This window comes from Phyllostomus discolor, chromosome 3 (genome assembly GCF_004126475.2).
Source record: "Phyllostomus discolor isolate MPI-MPIP mPhyDis1 chromosome 3, mPhyDis1.pri.v3, whole genome shotgun sequence".
Classification (NCBI taxonomy): domain Eukaryota; kingdom Metazoa; phylum Chordata; class Mammalia; order Chiroptera; family Phyllostomidae; genus Phyllostomus; species Phyllostomus discolor.
In genome coordinates this window covers 42,928,222-42,953,177 of record NC_040905.2, presented here as the reverse complement: position 1 = coordinate 42,953,177, position 24,956 = coordinate 42,928,222, and the positions used below count along the sequence as shown (strand labels likewise).

At 38.1% G+C, this 24,956-nt stretch overlaps 1 protein-coding gene and 1 long non-coding RNA gene across 3 annotated transcripts; one reads left to right on the top strand and one right to left on the bottom strand.

The window, feature by feature from the left end:
* The first annotated feature begins 338 nt into the window (after positions 1–338).
* LOC114511071 (survival motor neuron protein) lies at positions 339–23,680 on the top strand. Of its 2 annotated transcripts, XM_028529710.2 has the most exons (10): positions 339–467; positions 7,342–7,413; positions 9,055–9,174; positions 10,042–10,242; positions 10,395–10,550; positions 11,687–11,791; positions 14,894–15,004; positions 17,501–17,551; positions 22,157–22,182; positions 23,348–23,680. In XM_028529710.2, exons 1-8 carry the CDS (start codon positions 390–392, stop codon positions 17,546–17,548), a joined length of 891 nt encoding a protein of 296 aa, XP_028385511.1. In that variant the 5' UTR covers positions 339–389; the 3' UTR covers positions 17,549–17,551; positions 22,157–22,182; positions 23,348–23,680. The 2 variants fall into 2 exon arrangements, with proteins under 2 accessions (XP_028385511.1, XP_028385503.1); XM_028529702.2 differs by lacking the exons at positions 22,157–22,182; positions 23,348–23,680 and adding an exon at positions 17,761–17,935.
* Positions 4,095–22,150, bottom strand: LOC118499459. Its single transcript, XR_004901944.1, has 3 exons — positions 21,446–22,150; positions 7,555–7,561; positions 4,095–4,105 (listed from the first exon to the last, which is right to left on the bottom strand). It is a non-coding gene; the product is annotated as an uncharacterized LOC118499459 (long non-coding RNA).
* Positions 23,681–24,956: the final 1,276 nt, after the last annotated feature.

Genomic DNA, 24,956 nt, shown 5'->3' with positions numbered 1-24,956 from the left:
CTCCGCCAGGGCTAAAACTCTTTAAAGCATTTTTTAAAATATATTATTATCGGTTACCTGTGGACTAATTATTACTGTATTGGTTTACCCATGTCATCTATATCACCTGCAATGAACAAATAAATAAAATATATTGCTCAAAACAAAAATACCATGTTATAATCACTCTACAATTACACTAAAAAGTGAAATCGAAGAACTGAGACAATACAGAAAAAAACAACAACGAAATGAGGTGAAGACCATTCGTAGACTGCGTACGAAATTCGCCCTAGGCGCCCCGGTCCCCTTCAGGCCACCGTACTCTTCCGCTCCCAGAGGTCCTAGCGGCGGAAATCGTCATTCTCAGGGCACGCAGCCCACGCCGTGCAGCCAGTGGTATCCTCGCCATGGCGATGGGGGGAGGAGGTGGTGGCAGTGTCACGGAGCCGGAGGACTCGGTGCTATTCCGGCGCGGCACGGGCCAGGTGAGATCCCAGCCGACTCTTTCTCCTGACGGGCCCCCAGTGCGGACTCCTACCACTTGCTAGCCGAACCTTGCTCCTGTTCTCCAGTCGCAGGGCCAGGATCTGGCCAGTCCGTTTACTGCAGGACTGTGATCCGCCTGTTTCTATATCTTTTTACACTTGGGAACCTCAGCAGCAAGCTCCTCCTTCTTCGCACCTCTTGGGCGCTCTAATGGATTTGAGCCGAGGCCCTACTGCAACTTTTTGTTTTGTCCATTCTGACTGGTGGGCGTGTGTGGAGGCAGGCCAGGGTGAAGCAGGGAAAACAGGCATCTATTGAAATGAGCCAGACTTAGATGAGGGTGTTAGCAAAGGAGAACAGAGTACTTGGATTCTAGATGTATAGGTATTTCGAAACCAGAGGCAACAGTTACTGCATACGGATTCAGAAATTGAGATTTAAGAGAGGAAAGTCAAGGATAACTTCAAGATTGTCCGAAACAATTGAAAAGGTAACGTTAGTTGCCGTCTGCAGATGTGCTGAGATGGGGAAGGCGGCAAGTAGAGCAGGTTTATAAAGGAGAAGATAAAAAACTAATTTGGTGTGAAATAGTAGGGGTAAAATCTGATTGCAGTGAGTCCAAGGGGAGGATTCAAGGCAACATTTATAAACAGATAGTTCAAGGAGTTATACTGTAAGTAAAAAGTAGAGAAATTGGCCAGTAGATGGAGCGGGAAGTGAGATAAAGAGGATTATTAATTGTTTTTTTTGTTGGTTTTTAAGATGGGAGAAACATGTTTCAGCGTGTTTGTGAGCTGATAGGAAAGATCCAGTAAGGATGGAAGAATAGACAATGCAGAAGAGTTGCTGAAATAGTGTTTTAGAGTAGGTGAGAGGAGACAGATTTGGCCTTTGTTAGGAACATTGACAGTTAATGTGGCAAAAGATATAGGTACAGATGTGGTGGGAGACTGCGAAACTTCTTTTTTTCTTTGTTGCTGTGCTGCCAGTAAAAGAAATAAGGATCAGCTAGGAGTGAGGACAGGGCGGGTGTTGGAGATTTGAGCAGAGAGAAGTTCAAGAGTCGGCCTCCAGGAGAGTGGGTAAGTGTTGGACTAGGGACATGTCAAGTAGAATGTAGCTAGGCAACATTACAGGTCTACTTGAGATCTGTGATCCTGAGTTTAAAAGAGACTAGATGGCGTGATTGTGTTTTTCACCAGCTAAGTTCACTTTAGGTTTGTGAGGGCAGGCACAGAGTAACCTAGTAGTTGAAATGAATGGGGTTGGACAGGCACACCTCCTTTTATTGCACTTCACTTTATTGCCCTTCAGGGGTGTCGCATTTTTTTCCAAACTGAAGGCAAGACTGACCACCTACAAAAACATTACAACTTGCTTTATCACAGTTCTCACTTTATTACGGTGGTCTGGAACCAAACCGGCAATCTCTCTGAGGTACGCCTGTGGTTTATACCAAGTACGTATGGAGAAATGAGAGGGAGAGGTACAAGGGAAGTATCTTAATGATTGACCATGGAATTTAAGCCAAGAAAGGAAGTGAGGATATTAGGACAGTGACAGTTTAAAAAGTGAGATCAGTGTTTTGCTATTATTCCCAGTGAAGTATAATGATTGTCATCATCAGACTCCTAGAAGGAATAAGTTGTAGATCCTAGAAGGTGGCGGATGGAGAGTAGGTTTTATGGGGAGTTCGTAGTTACTGGTTATAATATAATAAAAGCAACGTATGAGAATTCCATTTGCTCTGCTTTCTTGCTAACACTTGGTGTGTCAGTCTTGTGTTAATTTGAGACATTCTAATAGGTGTGTGGTTACATCTTGTTGTGATTTTACTTAGAAGTAGGTAGCTGAGATTGGGTGATATAGATTATTGGTAGAGAAGAGTTTAAAGACCTGCAAGCATAGGGTATTGGAAGGATTATCATCTATATGGGTTTTTAAATAATCAAGAATTATGAGGAGTCGTGTTGGAGAAAGTACTGGGGTAGAAATCTCTGGGAATGAGGAGGTATGACCCAGATGGCTGTAGATGATTGCAGTAAGTGGGGTAGCTGACAGTGGACTCTGTTGGCAGGATTTTTAAAGCTAGGAGTTTTGAGGAGGAAAGAGGGAGAATCATCTGGAAGTAGAAGTGAGGAGTAAGGAAGATTTCTTCCCCCACTCTGGTACAGTGATTTGAGGGACATAAAGGAGAAAATACTTCATTTGAGATGGCTCAAGGAAGGTGGCATCCTCAGAGAAAGCCAGATTTACTTACAGCAAGAAGATGAAAGGAATATTCAGAGAAGAGGTTAAAGATGTGGGTTCGGAAGTTTATTGGTTACTTAAGAGAGCGCAGTGGATGTGTCAGTAGTTGAAAAGTGGGAGAAGATGGCAGAACCTGAGGAATAATTTCAGAAACCTTGGCTACTGGTGGTGACTGAGAAACAAATATTGAGGCAACTCTAATGGTCTGTTTCAGTTGCTATGTAACAAATCACTCAAAAATAGCTTGAAACAATAGACATTTTATTATTTCTCATAGTTTCTATGGGTTAGGAATTTGTGAAGGCCTTGCTGGGCATTTCTCCTTGAGATCTTTCATTTGGTTGCATCCACAAGTGGCTCAAGCTGCAAGAGCTGGGCACTGCAGCTAGGGATTGGCAAGCCATTTCTTTTCTTCATACAGTCTCAGGGCTTCTCCATGTGGTCTGGTTTCGGGGGTGGGCTGGTTTGGACTTCCTTATGCCCCTTTGTAATCCTCATCCCTCCTCATCTCCTGTCCCCAGACAACTGCTGACCCACTTTTTGTCACCATAGATTCGCTTGCATTTCCAGAACTTTATAAACAGAAACTAGAATTTTATAAACATAGAGTCTTTTTTGTCTGGCTGCTTTTACTGAGCATTGTTACTTTGTTTTTCATCCATTGTGTTGTATGTATCAGTTGTTCATTCCTTTTTATTGCTCTGGTATTCCATTGCATAAATATACTAAATGTGTTTATTCATTTATTTGTTCACAAACATTGGGCTGTTTTCATTTTGGGGCTGTAACAAATAGAGCTGCCATGAGTATTAGCATAGACGACTTTGTATGAACATCTGCTTTCCTTTCTCTTGGGTAAAGACCTATGGACATGTGCTTTTGTTTCTGTTGGGTAAATACCTGTGTCATTATTTTAACTCTAAGAAGCTGTCAGACTTTTTCAAAAGTGGTTGTACCATTTTACATTTCAACCAGCAATGTATGAAAGTTCCATTTGCTTCACATCTTTGCTAACAATTGTTATGGTCAGTCTTGTGCTAAGTTTAGACATTCTATTAGGTGTACATCTCCTTGTGGTTTTACTTGGCGTTTCCCTGATGGTTGATGATGTTGGCCATCGTTTTATGTGCTTATTTGCCATCCATATATCTTCTTTGGCAAAGTGTCTGTTCAGACCTTTTGCCCGTTTTTGAATTGGTTTGTTTTGTTTTTGAGATTTGAGAGTTCTTCATGTATGCTAGATACAAAACCTTTTATGAGGCAGGTAATTTGTAAACGTTTTATCCCAGTTTGTGGTTTGTTTTTTTCAGTCTCTTGACAGTGTTATTTAGACAGAAATTCTTAATTTTGCTGAAATCTAACTGTTCAGTTTTCATTTTTGATGGTTCTTTTGTTGTAGGCTATCTAAGGTTGCAAAGATTTTTCTTTTAAGTTTTATAGTTTGAGATTTTATATTTAGGTCTATGATAAATTATGAGTTAATTTTTGTGTATGGCTTAAGATATAGGTCAAAATTCATTCTTTTGCATAAGGATTTCCAATTGACCAGCACCATTTGTTAAAGCTACTGTGCTTTCCCTGCTAAATTGCATTTGTACCTTGGTTGCAAATTAATCATGTATATGGGACTGTTTCTGACTCTTGATTTCGTTGCACTGGTCTGTTTGTCTACCTTAATACTTAAAACACACTTTCTTGATTATTGTAGCTTTAGAGTGCACCTCGAAGTCAGATAATGTAAGTCCTGCAACTTGGCTTTGCTTTTCCAAAATTGTTTTGCTGTTCTAGGCCCTTTGTATTTCCATTTGAGTTTTAGAATCAGCTTGTCAATGTGTATATTTTCTTTTTCTGTTAGGTCTGCAATTAAGTATATTTGATGCTAACAGTTTTGGTTTCTACCTAAGTTTTCTGTGGTCATACCTTGCTTGGATGAAGCTTATCTTTAGTAGATTTCTCTGGAAAGGCGAGTGAATACAGTATTCTTAACACACTTTAAACTTAGTCTTACTACTGAAGGACAGCTAAAATATATATAAAAACCTTGACTCATACTTTTTCCCATAAATTTCTATGAGAAAGTCTAATACTGTTTTTCTTTTATTTTGTAAGTGACTTGGCCTTTTTGCTTAGAGGCTCTGAGTACTTCTTTTTTAGAGGGTTGGTTTTGTTTCGTTTTAGCTTTTATTCAAGGGTTCCATTTATATAGATGTTAAATGTTGTTGCCAGTTGTTTATATTTAGCACTTCATTTTTACTTTTTACTCCTTTGGGATTTTTTCCTATGTCTTCACTGGTACCCCTTAGATTTTCAGTCAAAATATTTCTTATTTTCACTTTTTAAAATTCTTTGTCTTTTTGCTGCTTTAATTGGGTGAGTCCCACTGCCCTGTTCTCAACCTCGCTAATCTTTCCACTTTATCTAGTCTGTTGTTGAATCCCTCTGGTATATTTTTCAGTGCATTTATTGTGTTCTTCAGTTCTGTGACCTGTTTGCTACTGTTTTGTATTTTCTGTCTCATATCGTAGCTCTCGCTATGCTTATCCACTCTCCTAAGTTTGGTGAGCATCTTTGATTATTATTTTGAACTCTTTTTAAAAAAAATACTTTATTTATTTTTAGAGATGGTAAGGGAGGGGGAAAGAGAGAGAGAGAAACATCAATGTGTGGTTGCCTCTCATGTGGCCCCCACTGGGGACTTGGCCCACAACCCAGGCATGTGCCCTGACTGGGAATCGAACCTCTGATGCTTTGATTCTCAGCCCGAGCTCAATCCACTGAGCTATGCCAGCCAGGGCTATTTTGAACTCTTTATCAAGTACCTCACTTAATGTTTATCATTAAGGATTTTTTTCCTGAGGTTTTATCTTTTTTAGTTTTAAACGTATTTCTCTACTTCTTTATTTTACTTGACTCTGTTGGTTTCTGTGTATTACAAAAAAAAACAGCCACCTCTCCCAGACTTCAAGGAGTGGCCTCATTTAGAGGAACCTTATCTTTCAACCTTGCCTTAACTCTGAGTTGTTTCCCAAACCATTGTGTACAAAGACTTGTCCCTGTCCCAAGGGTGAGAATTTAAATTAAGTCAGTAGCGAAATTGAGGCTAATTGGAAGCCAGACCCTCAGGCAGCAGTTTTTAAAGTTTGCAAACACATACAGGCCTGTGAGAACACAGACGTAACTTTCCCTGCTGGCCACCAGAATCAGGTAATCTGAAAGTCACCCCTGGACACATGTTGCAGTAATCAGGGTGCCGGAGAAGTGTATGTTTAAGCTCATTCCTGGAAGATAACAGTGAGCTGCAGTGAGGCAGAGGGAGAGAATGAAGTTGGTGCCCCCAGCTGGAGCAAGGCAGCAGGGCAGAGAGCATGAAGACAGCAACTAAAAGCCTCTGTCCTCGTTAAGTAACCCAGCAGGTTCCTAGATGTGAGTTTAATTAGATGCCTGCCCCTGGTTAGGGGTGTGCCTTAAGGTAAGCAAGTGAGCCTCTTTACCTTAAAGCCTGGTACCTCTCAGTTGGCTGCTTCTGTGCTGGGCCTCTGGGGCAGGTGATTCCTTTAAGAGCCTTTAGTTTGCTGTTCTTTGTGAGTCTGGTAGACGTGAGCCCCCTTGGTTTTCAAAGCTAGATGTTTTGGGGGCTCATCTCAGTGTAGGTCTTAAAAGTTAGGATGTCCATTATGGGGTTAAAACCCTTCACTCCTCAGGGAAAAGCTTCTGGCCTTCAGTTCCTTCCCAGTTGTGGGTTGCTGCCTGAGGCTTGGGGTCCATGGTGAGATTGTGTCTCAGAGTCTCCTACCTGCTTTGATGTCAGGTTTTTTTCTCATTTGCCCAATGTATAGAAGTTGTTCCACTAACTTAGATATTTTTCAGGGGAAATTGTTCCATACATAGCTGTAGAGTTGATATGTTGGTGGGAGGGGGTGAGTTCAGAATCAGCTATGTCTTTGTCTTGAACTGGAGAAAGTCCATTTCTTTCCATTTAAGTAAAACATTTATTGTTTGCACTTCACATATTAATATTTGATTGTGCTTTTCTATCCTTTTTTTGTTTTGCGTGGCAGTATGTCTTAAATCCCTGGTCTTCCTTGAGAACACGTAGCATGATTTTATATCTCTCAGTGATGAGTGATTAGCGGTAGTAGGTGCTCAAAACTGTTTTTTAATTGAATTATGTTGAAATTCTACTAAGCACTCATTAAATTTAAATTCAAAATCAGAAATAATTTTTAGATCTTTTCCAGATTACTTAATATCAGATGTTTCCCCACTAAAACTAAGCCCTTTATCTTATCCTAGATTTGCCAGACTACCTCCTTTATCTGCTCTTAGAAAAGATTGGAATGTGAGTTACACTTGGACAGATCCACTTATGGTGGGTAGATTGGGATTAAATTGTGGGGCATTCACTTCATGGTGAACCTCTCAGGACATTACATGTGTTTAGCTTTGGGGGTAATGCCATATAATCTCTAAGCAGGTAGGCTTCTAGTGGTCATACTTAGGATTTAAAAACTTATTTTTAGTGTAATTTTATGTTTGGATTAAGATGGCTGTTGGCACTAACATACTTTTTTTTTTATGAAATCCACCCAAACATGAATTGTTTTTATTCTTTACCCTTCCCAGAGTGACGATTCTGATGTTTGGGATGATACAGCGCTAATAAAAGCTTATGATAAAGCTGTGGCTTCATTTAAGGTATGAAATGTTTACCTTTTTCTTAATGGATAATATTTACAGTAAATTGTTAAAGTATATATTGTTTGGTTCTAATTTAGAGATTAAAATATAATATAGGTTAGTTAAATATTTCCCTTTAGAAGTTGGGAGGTAGTCTACATGTCATCTCTTTAAGAGAGGTGATTTAACTAGAATTTTAAACATTTGTTCGTAATGTGTTTTCATTGGGTAAAACTATGGAAGTCATCTAATTCAGACTAGTCTGAATTACAATTTTTAAACAGTTAAATCTTTATTGAAATAATGATGATAGTGGTAGTGCAGTAATTAATATTTGTAGAAGCTTTATAGTCATTCTTCTAACTGCTTTACATATGTTTAATTAACTTAATCTGCCCCACATCCAGTTAGTTGCATACAAAGTCAGATGTTCCCAGTGGTAGGAATGTATAATTCTTTAAGGGGGACGTAGTCTGTTTTTGTCGCCCAGACAAGACATTTACACAGCTGTCCAACAGCATCCCTTTACCCACTGTCGGAGGTGTTTGGTCTTACTGAGAGCACCACGTGTGAGCCAGCAGTAGTCCAAGCAGAGCGTACACTCATACAGAACACCGAGCATAGAGCCACTTCCTTCCTGTAAGTCGTGCTTGTGCCGTGAGGTGGAAGGGCCAAACCTGTGTCATCCGTGACACTGAACTCTAACTTTGTCGATAGCGTGTGTTCCCATATACAGTTAGACTAGAAGCACACTAACGCAGGGAAACCAGAGAGCTCTGTAAAATGCAGATGAAAATGGGGCCAGTGTGGGATGAGGTGTAAGTGATGTTGCAGAAGAACGTGGTCTGAATAGAGGAAAAGAACCAATCTGAGGGGAAATAGTTTACTTTTAGTTGTGTTGAGTTTGAGGTAAATGTGAAGATATAAATTGGTCGTTGGAAATGTTGGCTTGAACTAAATAGAAAAGTCAGTTGGGTAATAGCTTTGGAAGTCTGTTTGCATAGAGGTTGTAGTTGAAGTAACAGCAATATAGGTGATCCTAATCAGGTTAGTAAGGATGGCTGGCTTTGGTTGGGAATGCCCAAGTTTAAGGCTTGACCAGAGAAGTAGTACAAGCACTGGGTCCGTTCGTTGATGCGTCATCCAGACTGTCATGAATATCAAAAAGGAAGGTGATCAACGGAGTCCTGGTGTGAACAGTTGAGAGTCAGGAGACTTGATTGAAGGGCTTTTTTGTTTTTTGCTTTCCAAAGAAATAAAAACAATAATTAATTTTATTTGTGAATCCGGATGGTTACAGGCCATCTCTGTCCACATGGCAGCAGCTGGGGTGGCTTACCTAGGGGATGAGGAATCTACTTTCATGATGGTTCACTCACAGAATTAGTGCTGATTTCTGCCAAGAGCTCAGCCAGGGCTGTGTCTTCCGGGCCTCTGCTCTTCAACTGAACCTCTTCACCATGAAGGGGTCTGTATAGCTGATAAGCAGGTTTATGATGCTTTCAGGAGCAATTTCTGTAGTGTGTGGGAGGGTGAAAAGAGAAAGTAGAGGCTATCTGAGGGGGCGGGGCCTTGAGACCAGCTTAGAATGACTGGATTGTATTGTGACTTTGTCTGAATCGTTCTGTGACGTGCACATTTCTGTTCATATTTTCATAGCATGCTCTAAAGAATGGTGACATTTCTGAAGCTTCAAATAAACCAAAAGGCACACCTAAAAGAAAACCTGCTAAGAAGAATAAAAACCAGAAAAAGAATACTACAGCTTCCTTGAAGCAGGTTATTTTGAAACATTGAGATTGAACTTCAAAGAATTTCTTCCTGTTGTTTATTAAATAGTATAAACTATCTTTAACTTAAATGATCAGTACAGTGGTTTCCATTGACATAATAATAACATTTCTAAAACTATTATACTTTATTGTTTATTGACATGCATGTCAATAAAAGTATAAGGAAGAGGAAAAGTGTAAGGAAAGGTATGAGGTGGGACTGATAAACACTAAATCCAGGACAGTGTTTTCTTTACTGGGGCAGGGGGAGGCAGTGCTGTTTGGGAGGACTACTTGAGGGCCTTCAACCGAATTGGCAGTGTTTACTTTTTAAACTGAGAAGTGGGTACCCTTTTTTTCCTTAAAAAATCCTAAAAATATTAATACCCAGAAAGCTAAAGTTCTGACTAGAGTGCTTTCTGCTATTTAAAATCTTAGACCTGGAAGCTAAATATTTCAGTGTCTCATTAGTCACTTTGGTTTCATTACCAAGGGGGAAGAGAACTACCATTAGTTAAGCATTTGCTGTGTGCCAAGCCAGAGGGGCTGGGCACTTCATACCTTCCCTTCTTGTATTCTTCACAACAAGTTATCGAGGTAGATTATATTATGTCCACCTAACAGGTGAGGAAAGGAGGACTCATAAAAACATGTCTGTGATTATAAAAGTGGCAGAATTTATATGACAGGATTATATTATGTTTATACTGAAATTCAGATTTATGTATTTTGGGCTGCAAGTTTTTTTCACTGTTTCATCCTGCCTTCCAGATGGAGACTGTCCCCTCCATCCCCTCCCCCACCCCCAAACAAAAGTAATAATTTGCCATCTTTGAAAGAAATGTGTGCATGTATCTGTGTTTGTTTTTGTTAGTGGAAAGTTGGTGACAGATGTTCTGCCATTTGGTCAGAAGACGGCTGCATTTACCCAGCTACCATTGCTTCAATTGATTTTAAGAGAGAAACCTGTGTTGTGGTTTACACTGGATATGGAAATAGAGAGGAGCAAAATCTGTCTGATCTGCTTTCCCCGACGTCTGAAGTAGCTAATAATATAGAACATAATGCTCAGGAGGTGAGAACACAAAAAAATAGAACTCTTGGAAGCAGAGACTAGATGAGAAACTGTGTGGTAGAACCAGTTGTCAGTTTGATCCTCTGAGGCATTAAATTTTCCTGAATGATGCCTAAATAACAAAAAATACATGTATTTTTTTCTTTTTAAAGAATGAAAATGAAAGTCAGGTTTCAACAGATGAAAGTGAGAACTCCTCCAGGTCTCCTGGAAATAAACCAAATAACTTCAAGCCAAAAGCTGCTCCATGGAATTATTTTCTCCCTCCACCACCCCCCGTACCAAGATCAGGACTGGGACCAGGAAAGGTAACTTCCACAGAAAAGTTTCCCAGGAAATAGTTAATATTGAAACATTCAACAAATATTCAAACCTTCCATTAAGGAAATTGTAGATTTTCCCATGAAACTTTTGTAGCTTTCTGTAGGTGTTATAAATATACACTTAAGTGTTCTTCAGAAAGGAAGTGATAGTAATGCAGAATAGTTTATAATGAAAAGCTTTTCCAACTACTTTTATGGAGTATTTGGTATTAGACTAATAATTTAGTGAGCTTAAGTTAGAAGGTATGATATTTTATCAGCTGACTATTCTAATAGTTCCCCAAGTCACTTGTGTAAGGTAAAAATTACAAGTGAATACAGCATTTACATCTAATACAGGTAGAATCCTAAAGGGCTCCCAGGTTGTTTTATAGAGGAAATGCAAATACTGTTTTTCTTTATGCTTCTGTTGGTTATAAGGAGCAAACCAACTTAAAAAGATCTGTATTCTAGGTTATGTTACGGAGCCCAGGGAGGTGTGTCCCTGTCTAGTTGTTATGTATGAAGCAGTGATTTCCCTGGAGGTCATGGTATTCAGAAAATAAATTTTTTTAAGTAGAAATATCACGCATGACTTATTAAAACTTTTCCTTAAGATTTTCTGTGAGATCTTTCTTGAGATTTATATTATGTCAGTTTCTAGAATGATCAAGCCTATTAATTTATGTGTGCGTGTCTGTCCGTCTGTGTGTATGTATATATATTGCTTCATTGGTCTCAGGGGGCCAATTTCTCTTGTTAAGTAAAAAGTTTACTAATTTTTACAATATATGCTCTAAGTTAGCATATACAACTACTAAAAGGATGCCTATAAAAAGTATACAATCTAGGTAATGAAATTGTGGGGGATATAGTGATTTATGATTGAAATATCTTGCTAAATACACTCTCTTGATTTATTAGGTAATTAAAATGTTTTCTTTCTTTGATTTTTCTCCCTGAATGTGTATAAAAAGGAAATGAGAAAAATCTAGATTTATGATTCTGTTTGACTTCAGTATTTGGTACATGCAATTCTATTAAATCTTTTTGACTTGTCATTTAAATTTTTTCGACATTAAATCTTTTTTCCTGTTTTCGTATTGAAATCGGTAATTCTTCCTATGAAATACTTATTACAGTCAGGTCTGAAATTCAATGGCCCACCACCGCCGCCACCTCCACCACCACCACTACCACCACACTTCCTGTCATGCTGGCTGCCTCCATTTCCTTCTGGACCACCAGTAAGTACAAAAGGAGTTCCAATTTAACTGTGCTTGCATACATAGTTTGGGGTTTAGCAGAACATAGGTGATGGAATGTCATTTTAAACCATCCCTAGGGTCAGGTTTCAATGGGTAAAAATTTGAACTAAACCTTGGGTTTTTTAATACCCTTCTCTACCAGACTTATTCCTCCTATTGCCCCAGCTCTTAACCCTATAGTGCCTGCTTCCTTCCTGGCAGAAATTGTATCTTACCCTATAGGGAGGTAGTTCCTATTTGAAAACATTTAATTGTACCACCCATAAGGATTTATGCTTTCTCCTTCCAGGTGTGCTCGGGTATTAGCTTCTGATCGAGTAGCTATCCAGATAGCTAATGGTAGACTTTCAGATAACAACAGTAGGCGAGGTGCAAAGATACTTTTTGGCAAACTGCGTTGGGCTGGGAGCAGTGCAGATGTTCTACCCAAGACTTTTATTTGAAATGCTGTTTGGATGTTTTTGTTTTTGTTTTTCCAAGGAAAACCATCAAAGTATTGAGTTGGCCAAAAACTCTATATGGTCTTTTCCGTAAAATAAAAGACACATTTTTCATTTTCACCAATAACTGTTGATTTGGATATTTTGAGTATATCAGCTGTCTCCCACATGGTATAACATTGACTGTTATTTGTTATCGGCTTCAACTGGTCTGCCTGACCGTGGAGCATCATCCAGCGAGAAATCTCCAGCGTGAAACTTCACAAACCACTTTTGACATGTTTGATCAGTCACAGCACTTTCTCCATACACTGCACGATTTTTTTTTTGTATTTCAGTTGCATTTTTACCTTTCTTGAAATAATAAAGCATAATATGTTGAAAATGTTGCATATTTTCTTCCATCTTCAATATTAAAATGGCTACACAAAAATTCACCAGTTTTGATAAGTTTTTTTAAATGCACACTGACACAATAACTGTCACGATACAGTCTAACAGAATTGTTTCCAATGAAGTTAAAGACCACTAAGTGCTACTAGAGCCTTATGGAAAACACCAAAGGAACTTTTTGGCCAACCCAATATTTATGCTTGGTCTTCCAACCATGGCTTCATAATGGAACAAAAAAATAGTTCTTGAAGCAAAATGTTTAAACATTTTTTGTGCCCTATTATCTTTTGAATGTTCAATTTAATTTTGTTGGTCTTTTGTTGTTACTGGTTGGCTTTCCCCAAATGTCAGATTTTTTTTGCATTTTTTAAAAAATATATTTTATTGATTATGCTATTACAGTTGTCCCATTTCCCCTTCACTCCCCTGCACCCTGTACACCCTCTCCCCCCCTTTAGTCATGTCCATGTGTTATCAGTTCTTTAGCTTCTACATTTCCCATACTATTCTTACCCTTCCCCTATCTATTTTCAACCTACAATCTATGCTACTTATTCTCTGTACCTTTTCCCCTTCTCTCCTCCTCCCACTCCCCTGTTGCTAACCCTCCATGTGATCTCCATTTCTGTGGTTCTGTTCCTGTTTTAGTTGTTTGCTTAGTTTCTTTTGGTTTTGCTTTAGGTGTGGTTGTTAATAATTGTGAGTTTGCTGTCCTTTTACTATACATGGTTTTTTTTTTTTTAATCTTCTTTTCCTGGATAAGTCCCTTTAACATTTCATACAATAAGGGCTTGGTGATGGTGAACTCCTTTAACTTGACCTTATCTGAGAAGCACTTTATCTGCCCTTCCATTCTAAATGAGAGCTTTGCTGGATAGAGCAATCTTGGATGTAGGTCCTTGCCTTTCATGACTTGGAATACTTCTTTCCAGCCCCTTCTTGCCTGTAAGGTCTCTTTGGAGAAATCAGCTGACAGTCTGATGGGAACTCCTTTGTAGGTTACTGTCCCCTTATCTCTTGCTGCCTCTAGGATTCTCTCCTTCATTTTTACCTTGGCTAATGTAATGATGATGTGCCTTGGTGTGTTTCTTCTTGGGTCCAACTTCTTTGGGACTCTCTGAGCTTCCTGGATTTCCTGGAAGTCTATTTTCTTTGCCAGAATAGGGAATTTCTCCTTTATTATTTGTTCAAATACATGTTTAGGCTGTTGCTTTTCCTCTTCCCCTTCTGGTACCCCTATAATTCGGATGTTGGAACGTTTCAAGAGGTCCTGGAGGTTCCTAAGCTTCTCCTCGTTTTTGTTTTTTTTTTTTTAATTCTTATTTCTCCACTCTTTCCTGTTTGATTGTTTTTTTTCTTCCTTCTGGTCCATTCTATTGTTTTGAGTCCCAGTTTCCTTCCCATCACTATTGGTTCTCCATGCATTTTCCTTCATCTCTTTTATGGTAACCTGCATTTTTTCATCTAATTTGCACCCAAAATCAACCAATTCTGTGAGCTTCCTGATCACCAGTGTTTTGAACTGTGCATCTGATAGATTGGCTATCTCTCAGTCGCTTAAAATGATGAGTCCTGGGGCATTGATCTGTTCTTCTGTTTGAGACATGTCTCTTTTTTTTCTTTTTTTTTTTTTTTTTGTTTGGTCGCTCCTGTTATGGTGAGGGGTGGAGCCTTAGGTGTTCACCAGGGCTGGGCACCCCAGTCGCTAGATTGTGACGTTGTATGTGGGGGGCGGGGTGGAGAGGGAACAATGGCAGTAGCTCCGTTCTCCGTGGGGTCTCAGTCCCTTCCCTGAGATCCTGGGTAGCATGCCCTGCCCTGGTCCACAATCACTGCCTCACTGGGTCTGCCAGCTGCTGCTTGTGTACTCAGAGTCCACCCGCTGCGATCTGGTGTGCCCCAGATGCCTTACACGCTTCCGGTTGCCTTATGTGCCCAACTCTCTGCTCTCCTTGCTGAGACCCACACCTGGCTGCTCCTCTCCGCCCCTCCTACCAGTCTGGATGAACGGGTCTTTCTGGGTGTTATTCTGCCTCTAAATTGTTGTTGTTCTAATCTTGGTTGTGCGTGGAGGTACGGTGCATCCGTCTATGCCTCCATCTTGGCTGGAAGACCCTCCAAATGTCAGATTTTTAAAAAATTTTAAATGGGTAACATGGATTTAAACATAGAATTAATATCCAGGGTTGTCTCCATAAAATGGATCTCCAGACTTCACATTTTAAAGTATATTTTTCTCCATTTCCAGATAATTCCCCCACCACCTCCAGTATGTCCAGATTCTCTTGATGATGATGATGCTTTGGGAAGCATGTTAATCTCTTGGTACATGAGTGGCTATCATACTGGTTACTATATGGTAAGTGATCATTCAGCATCTTTTTCTGACACACGGTTATGTGACTTTGTTGTGTTTGTGATTAAAAAAATGATTTGTTACATTGGGTGGATCCTAAGGTTTAGGAACTACCTTAAAGTTTAAAAAGTACAGCTTTTTGTTTAAGGCTTATATTACTCTTCTGTTGTCCCTACCAAGTATAATTATAGTGCATTTAAAAATCTTTCACATTATTACATTATTTTGATTATAGGCCAGCACTCAATCTAACATGCCACTCCAGCCAGGGCCCTAATAATATTCTTTTTTAAAAGCTACTCTTCAGCCCTAGCCAGGTGGCTTCGTTGGTTGGAGCATTGTCCTATACACCAAAGTGTTGGGGGTTCAGTCCCCGCAGTCAGGTCACATGCCTAGGTTGTAGGTTCCATCACTGGTCAGGGTGCATACGGGAGGCAGCTGATCAATGTTTCTGTCTCTCATTGATGTCCCTTTCTCTTTCTGTCTCTCCTTCCCTTTTTCTTCTCTAAAATTGGTGAAACATATCCTTAGGTAAGGATAATAAATAAACAAATAAACAAACATTCATTGATTCTAGAGAGAGAAAAACACTGATGTGAAAGAGACATCAGCTGCCTCCTGCACATGCCCCAACCAAGCTTTGAACCTACAACCCCTTGGTGTACGGGATGACACTTCAACCAACTGAACTACCCAGCCAGGGCAAAGTTCCCCTTTTAATGACCAGAAAGATAATGAAAAGTGACAAAGTAACCGTTTATTTAAGACCCGTTATCTAACTATCTAAGCTTTCTTCTTCTGCATTTCAGATTTCTCTGCATTTTGTAAATCAATATGTATAATTTATATAAAGTTTTGACAGAATTTATGTTTATTTTCAAATTTTTTAAAGAAAGATAGAGCCAAGGGCAGGGGGATTCATCCATAGCACTGTTACCCAGATTCACTGTATTTTGGGTTTGTTTTATTTTTTATAACTTTTTTCAGGTTCATATTATGTGTAGGCTCATGGTTTTGTTTGTCAGTTTTACCACAGCCTGAAATAGACATGGATCTTACTGTTTTCTACTTTGCTAGCTCTAGCAACAGTTTAAAAATATGAATGTATTTTACTGTGTTAGAATATATTTGACTTGCAGGGTAAAATGAATGAGAATTAGAGTTAACTAAATTGTATTTATAACTATCCTTATTTCATGTATTTGATTGTACTATGTTATTAAAACCTAGCAGATTTTCAGTGGACTTTTAACTATGGTCCCAATAAATAAAATACAGGTGTTTCTGTGTCTTTCATGAGTCCATGCATCAGTTTTGGGAATGCTGTTTTGTCCAGAATAATTTTCCAGAAATTCAGACCTAACCTATGACTAACTTGTTCCAGAGAAGTGATCTTTACTTTTTTTAATATTATTTGCATATCTAAATAAATTAAAATATCATATGCTATATATTCAGAAATACTAAGAAATCACAGTTTCCTAGTTCTTGTATTTTTTTGTCTCCAAAAATTTTACCACTAAAAAGAGCAACTACTCACTGTCAAGTTTTCTGACAACTTACTTTTCAGACAGCATTGCCCTCAGCTAGCAGTTATTAGCCATTGCTCCACAGAAGTGCCTGTGATGGCCAGTTTGCTCCCTGTTCCCATTAGAGCAGCCAGATAGGATTTGGGTTCACCTCTTTCTTTACCCCTGCCTTTTCTCTTTCTAGAGATCCCGGCAGAATACAAATGACTAAGAATAATGTTAATGGAGTAACATAAATTGGTTATAACTTTGATACTCATTAGTAACAAATCACTATTAATATGTCTTATGACCTATAAGGTATAGATGAGTAGTAAAATGGAGAGCTATTATGCATGTAGAAGGCATCGAGGTCAAGACGTTTGGGCGAGTTCTGACCAGAAAAACAATAAATATTTATTGATTTTTTTTAACTTCTAAAATGTTTTTGTTTAGTGAGTACTGGTTTTTACTAGTCTTATCTTAATAAATGAGTGTGACAATTAGATTTTTTTTTAAGATTTTATTATTTTTAGACAGAGGGAAAGGGAAGGAGAAAGAGAAGGAGAGAAACATCAATGTGTGGTTGCCTCTCATATGCCCCCTACTGGGGACCTGGCCACAACCCAGACATGTGCCCTAACTGGGAGTCGAACTGGTGACCCTTTGAATCCTAGGCCAGCACTCAGTATATTGAGCCACACCAGCCAGGGCGACAATTAGATATTTTATTTGATGGAAATAAGGTATGTAAGTTTGTTCTCCATCATTGGACTGAAATCAGCATAAGTGGAAAAAGAGAATTTCTTAATTGCAGCCTAATTATATACTTTGGGATCACTTTTAAAGCACCTTGGAGGGCTATAAACTTATTTCCCAATGACATTTATTTTGTCAAGTAGAATGAGTAAAACATCTTATGTGAAGCAAAATATTTACATCTGTATAAAATCTGTATGCTATTCTTTTAAATTTTTTATTTTCTTTATAGGGCTTCAAACAAAATCAAAAAGAAGGAAGATGCTCACATTTTAATTGAGGAGTAAGTGTGCCATCGTTATACAAGTTAATCTTTTGTGTAAATTTTATAGTTTGTGGAAACTATTTTAAAAAATGAAATGTTAAAAAGTAGAAAAGTTAGTATAAAACAATATTGAAGATATTTTGATGCCAACACTGTTTGATAAAAGGTATATATATATATATATATATATATATATATATCCCCTCTGGAATTCCCATGTTATCCAGGTATCATATTACCAAATACTTGGTGGTGGTATGGAAAGAAAAAGATACTGTACTTTGCAACAAAGAGATCCATAGAACCAGTGCCAAAACTGCATCACTGTGGTCAGCCAGCAACATGTGCCTTTTGACTGGGGAGGCGGTATGAACTGCACCGTTGCCTATGAAGTGCTCTGGTTAAAAAGTGTAAACGAAATTTAATCAGGCCTTTTAGATGGACTTCCCCATTTCCCAGAAATACTGGGGACAGAGCGGCAAGTTAAATGATACTACACACGCACACACAAAATGATCAGACAGCTCCACAATGTGGAATGTGGTAGAGGGGAACTGGTATATCTGTAAAAAGTCAGTGTCATGAAAGAAAAAATGGCATGGAATGGGTTACTATTTTAGTTTAAAAGTGACTTACTTAAAAGACACAGCCAAATACAGTGTGGTATGTTTAATTGGACCCTGGTTTGAAAAGATGTGGGGATTGAGGAAATTTGAATATGGACTGGATTTTAAGTGATATTAGATAATTATGGCTAATTTTATGAGCTGTGATAAGGGTATTATAACTTATAGAATACCTTTTTAAATTTGCATACTAGAGTATTTACAAGTGAAGTGTTATAATGTCTCTTTATAAACATTTAATCCTCCCACAAGGACTTGCTTATTAAGTTTAGACAGGGGGAAGGGAGGAAGAGAGGGCGAGAGAAACATCAATGTGAGAGAAGTATCGACTGGTTGCCTCTCGTACGTGCCCTGACGGGGGCCGAACCCACAACCTAGGCCTGTGCCCTGACCAGGAAACAGAACCTTTCTGTTTACAGAACAATGCTCCAAATATATATGGCTATTGAATCTAAGTGGTGGGTGTGCATGGATATTTATTGTACTGTTTTTTCTATTCTCTGTGTATATGAAAAGTACATAATAAAATTGTTCAATATTTTTAAACTAAATTAGTAAAAGCTATTATTTATCATTATATTCCTTTTCTACATATTTACACTTTTGGTCTGTATTCATCTGCAAGACGATATGAATGCTATCATGTATGTGCGTGTGTCCCCACTTAACAGCACATTTTTAATGCTTTTACTTTTTGTCAGATTGTCGACATGTTATGCCATTATTCCTTTAGTTCAGTAGCTTTTAGCATTCTGGGCAACGTTATAGAAAATACCTCCTTATATGTAGTCATTTGATTCTATTCTGTCATAACCTTAAGGTAAAGTTCTGTGTTGTGACGACAAAAATTACGGATATTACGATTTTTGGTAGGTGTTTCCATGAAAATAAGTAAAAATGTTCTCTAGAGAGAGGGGAAGGGAGAGAGACAGAGGGAGAGAAACATCATTTGGTTGCCTCTCACACACCCCTGCCTGGGGATCCAGCCTGAATCCCAGGCCTGTGCCCTGACGGGGCACTGAACTGGCAACTTTTGGATTTTCGGCATGACCCATCCCAGTGAGCCACACCAGTCAGGGCTTGAAAAGCATGTTTTTAAAAATATATTTCCTTTTTGATCTCCAGAATGGGAGATGCATTTCTGGGAAGGCATTTTTTAATTACATAAATCACATTTGAAAGTATAATTGCCCGCATTACGTTCTTTTATTAAAGTCTTCATTCAGTTGAAGTTCTTCAGCTGGGTTATTCAGCAAGTCTGAAATAGTGAGTAGAAAAATTAGGCAGGGGGTGAAGTGGGTTAAAATCTCCTGGGTGGAGAATATACAAAGCCAGAAGCATGGTATATTTTGAGGCCCAAGGTAGCTCAAATGTCATATTACTGTTCCCAGTGCCACCAGCTTTCATCTGTCTGTCCTCTGTCATTAGAGGCAAACAGATGTCTGCAGTCTCGTTCTGCATGTTTGCAATGTCTGGCACAGTTTCTGGCTTAGAGCATAGACGGAGGGAATGTCAAAGAAGACAGAAAATGGTAGATGGGAAGAGGTGTTTTCAGAGTTGTTTTCAGATTAGATCTTCCACCCACCTTGAAAGGTTAGGTAGCCATCAGCTCTATTCCTTACTAGTTTTAAAGAAGACTTTTCTATAAACAAATCCTGCAAGTAGGTGAATGAATGGTTTTGAAAGTTAATTATAAGGGAAGATATGTAACATTTTGAATTTGTCAAGTCGTATATTTGGAATAGCTTTTGTAGAAACTAGTTTTTGAGGTTTGAAATTCTGATTTTTTTATTACTAGTTATCGTGACACATAAATTTACCTCTTGCATTTTAAAGTAGTGTGTGAGTTGAGCTATATTCCACTGTAAAAGCAGCACTTGGTCTCCAGGCAGAAGACAGGCTGCACAGCGTACTGAGCATTAATGCGTCTTTGGGTTTACATGAAGACTTCTGGTTAAGACTAAAAACAAGTCTTATTTTATAAGATTTATAAATCTTTATTTAATCTTATAAATCTTGGTTTCAGTAGACTCTTAGGTAACTGTTAGTTTGCATTTTTATTGTAAAGGAAACTAGAAACTGCCATGTGAAATTTTTCTTCCCTTTAATAATAGATTTTTTTTTTAGTGACTACTGTGGTGTGCTAGGTGTAGTTATTTCATTTAATCTTTATAGCACCATTGAATTAGATACTGTAATTATCCCTGTTTTACAAATGAGGCTCACAGAAGTGAAATGACTTGCTTTGGGCCACAGTAAATGGCTGAACTCCGTACGAACCACCCAGAATTCTCTCTTGAGCTCTCAGCAGCCCACCTCACCCCAACCACAGCAACTGCTTCTTCCAGGCTTTTTGGAGTTTTGTCCTACATAGGAGTAAATTAGGGTTTGGACAAGGACCTAAATGGAAATCCTACACAGATTTCTGCAGATTCTTCTCTTCAAATTGCTCCTCTTTAGGCCTGGCCTCCTCAAATTCCAGCTGCCTATTCCAAGGCCCAAACTACAGCCTGTTGATTCTGCCCAGGAAGGACAAGGCTCTTCGCTGAGAGTAACGTCCGTGCTGCAGTTTGAAAATTGTGTCTAGCCAAAAAGGGATGCGAGTGAAGCTCACCTTACGTGTTTCCCTTTCTCAAGGATCTTAGCCCCGTGCTGTCTGTTGCCTAGTGCCTGAAAACAGTTGTATCATTCAGGGTGGGGAAAAAGTAAGTTTACAGTTGCTCATACAAGAAATACTATAATAATTAACAAGTAATAATACAAGGATGAACTTTGTTTCATGTACTCACAACTGTAAGCCCATTTTTGCCCCAGCCTGTCTGTATGTTGTGCCCTGTTTTATGAACCATGTCAGGAAAACAAGTATACTACCAGCTGTTCCGTTTTCTAACAAGCGTTTTATTATTTTTCTAACAAATGCGTGGTGCAATACACAATTCATTACTCACCTTCCCATTTTGGAACGATTAATTTTCAGTTGTTGCATGTTTTCTGAAAGATTAATTCATTGCAACAAGTTTTCAGCCTCTTTCATCTCATGGCACACATTAAACTAATTACCAAAATTCTGTGGCAGAAATACATTTTTTGCTGATCTGACAGAAAATAGATACGATTTTGATTCATTTACACCAAATGCATGTTGTGTTGGCTGTTGTCATTTTTTTATTTGACAGCCTAAGGGAAAAGAGGTCAGTGTCCCTGATGCAGTAGTCTGGTATTGAATGTTTTAAAAACTCTTATAGCACACTGGTTGAAAATAGTTGGTCTGTTGTGTTGTGAATACTCTATAATTCTCAAGTATGTAAGATTAATATGTTACATTTTGGGTTATTATGATACATATTTCTAGATGGCAGTAATCTGTTTTTGGCTTTTTTGTTTAACATAGTCCCATAGAATTATTTTTCTGTATTGATGATTAATTTTGTGTATTGGGCTTCATATTCTAAATAATTCTGTAGATCTTCAATGTAGTCATATTGTTTTGCCAAAATAATAAAACTAATGCATAATGCCCTTATTCTTCATATTTATCTAATTGCTAGAGTATCTACTCATTATAGCTTAAGAACTTTTTTATTGTTATTCTTTTTTATAAAATAAGTTTTAAAATTTGAATTAATACTCAGTTTGTTCCTTTTTTGTTGTTGTTTTTAACTACATTGTTGCTTGTTTTATACAGCAAACAATCTGACAGGAAGATACATTTAAGTGAAAATAAGACACAGAACTCTATTATGCTGCCTGCTACCTGTGTACATATATATTTACATATGTGTGTAGGCTTTGATTATCATCTCAAGGTGATACTCAGGATACCCCTGAAGAGGGGCTGGATGACAAAGGGATGGGAGGGAGACTTCACAGAATACGCTTTTGTATTTTTTCTATTTTGTGCTGTGTACATTTATTGACAAATAATATGTAATTAAAATAAATCAGGTAAGATGTGTCTATTGTTGTTCTTTTAAACTTTTAATTTTTGTTTTTATAGGTAACTCATACAGTATTCTTGAACAGGTAAGTGCTTTTTCCTCAATATTTCATGTTTATATTGAGATCCATATCAGCATATAAAACTACCTTATTTTAAACAGCTGCAGGATATTCTTATATATTGATGTATGTCACGTTTAATTAAGCTCTTATGGACAGAAGTTTAGGCTGTTTGCATTTGTTTGCTATTTAATTCTACAGTCATTTTTCCTAAAGCTTTTTGTAGATAAACAAATACATCTATAGAATAATCTAAATAAATAGAATGTAGAATTTCAGTCTGGAGTTAAAACTGCTAGATTGAAAAAGATACGCATTTCTAATTTTAATGGATTTTTGTTAAATTGCTCTTAGTAGAGATTGTATTAAGTCTCTACTAAGCACCACAAAAGGATACCCCCATTGTATCAAAATCTAAAATTGGGTTGAATGGACCCAGATGATATTCCAAGGGTTAATTTCTCTCTACTTTTTAAATAAGTTTTTTAAATTCCTTGTCAATTGTTTATTAAAATGGCTATTTTAAGAGCATAAATTTTGCCCTGGCTGGCGTAGCTCAGTGATTGAGCGCAGGCTGTGAACCAAAGTGTCGCAGGTTTGATTCCCAGTCAGGGCACATACCTGGGTTTGCAGGCCACGGCCCCCAGCAACGGCACATTGATGTTTCTCTCTCTCTCCCTCCCTTCCCTCTCTAAAAAAATAAATAAAATCTTTTTTTTTAAAAAAAGAGCATAAATTTTCCTCTGAACAATGCTTTAGTTGTATTCTATAGATTCTACTATGTAGAATTCTTACAATTTTCCAGATACTCCAAAAGTTTGTCTCAAACTCTAGAAATGTTTAATGCTTTAATATCTAGATATTTAGGAATAATTTTTAGTTTTATTGTATAGTCGGAGAATGTTGTTTGTATTGTAATCACTATTGTTTTTAACAGGATTTTGATCATTGTTTTGTAAAAAAGATCAAATACCAGTGTTCCTTAAATCTTTTAAAAAATATTCTTGCCCATTTACTCTTCCAAATGAATTTCACAATTAATTTGTCTATGTAACTATTCCATAAAGATTGAAGTTAGTATTACATTAAGTATTTTAGCAGATTTTTATTCTCTCCTTTATGATTTTTATAAGAAAACAGGCTTTTAAATTTCATAATTATATCTAGACTTTTTTCCTTTCGAATTAAGGTGCAGCTCTCTCCCAAGGAGAACAGTATTTTGATGTGCCCTGGTTGATGTGAATGGTTTTCCATCATTTTCGTCATGACCACTTGGCTGAGTGGCACAGTCATCTGCATTTGCCCTTGCTGTATGTGACTCATTCTTGAATAATCAGCTAGGCGTTTCTAGGGAATAACCAGTTTGAATAACTGAACAATGGAAATGTGAGTAATTAAAGGAAACTCAAAGTCACATGTAATACAGAAAAGTCAATCTGTTAACACATTTGTATATTGTAACTTTCATGGTATGTTAAGCTTTTTATTAATGCCTTTAAAAATAAAAGATCAATTTTTTTAATCTTGACTCTGAATGTTTTTCTTTGGAATATATATGGTGAGGTAGAGTTTGTAGAAAGAAAACTATTCCAGGTAAAGGGGTAGTATTGTAGAGATACAACCAATTGTAAAACAATACTGCTAAAAATCCATGGTTAAGAAACAAGGCCTAGCTAAAGCTGAGTGTCACAAGGACTGGACCTGGCCAGCAGGAACCAAGGGTCTTGTTTCTTGAAGGGCACACTGTCATTTGTCTCCCTGCACCTTGTCGGTCAGCGTCTCCCTCTCCTGGCCTCCTCCACGTGGTCATCGTGCACACCACCTGCCAGGTTGCCCAGGCCATTCTGTCTTCATCACTGCCTTGTAGTTCCATCTGTCATCCATTTGACTGGATCTGGGTCTCTCAGTTCAAATTCTCAGGAGAGGCTGGAGATCCTACTGTTTCAGTTTAGTCTGAGGTTGGTGTCCATGGCACCTACAATTCTTTTAGTCCATTTAGTTGCAGGAGACAAAGTTAATATGATAAATGCTTTCTCTTTCAGAGGTTTTGTGTGGGAAAACCAAATATGTCTAACATATCAGTAGCTGCCCAGTACATAGTTATAGAATAAGTGAATATTCAATATGTGGTAAGTAAGCTTTGCAGAATGGATTGTTCTATAGCTTCAGCTTCCTAGTACAGGTTAAATCTAGTTTTACCATTTTTCATGACAATCAGCCAACATTTTATACATTTAGCATATTTTCATTGCTTAAATATAAGCTGGGTTAAATTTAGTTACAAGGACAGCTTGCATGCTTCCTAAGATATTTTTGGATGTTACTTCCCTTAGTATCTAATACAGTTGGAGAGTGGTTACAGGTTCAGGAGGTTACTCATTTCAGTAAATCTTATTTAACTCAGTGTGCTAAGCACTATTCTGGTTTCTTGGAACACAGACAGCAATGAACAAGACATGAAAATTCCTGCTTATAGTGGTGGGAAACAGCTAATAGTGAGCAAGTGCACTGTACAAGGTGGCAGATAGTGATCCGTGCTGTAGAAAAAAGTGAAGCAGGGAGCAGGGTTAGGCAGAGTGAGGTTGGAAGTGGGGGTGCTTTTCTAAAAGGTCAGGAAACTCCTCGAGGTGACATTCCAGCAGGGATCTAAAGGAAATGAGAGCCATTCACACAGGTAGAGGGAGAACTCCCAGGCAAAGGAAATGATGAGTGCAAAGGCTCAAAGATGAGCAAAGAAATGGGTGTGGCCAAGTGGAAGTGAACAAAGGAGAAATTAAAAGAGACAGAAGTAAGACAGG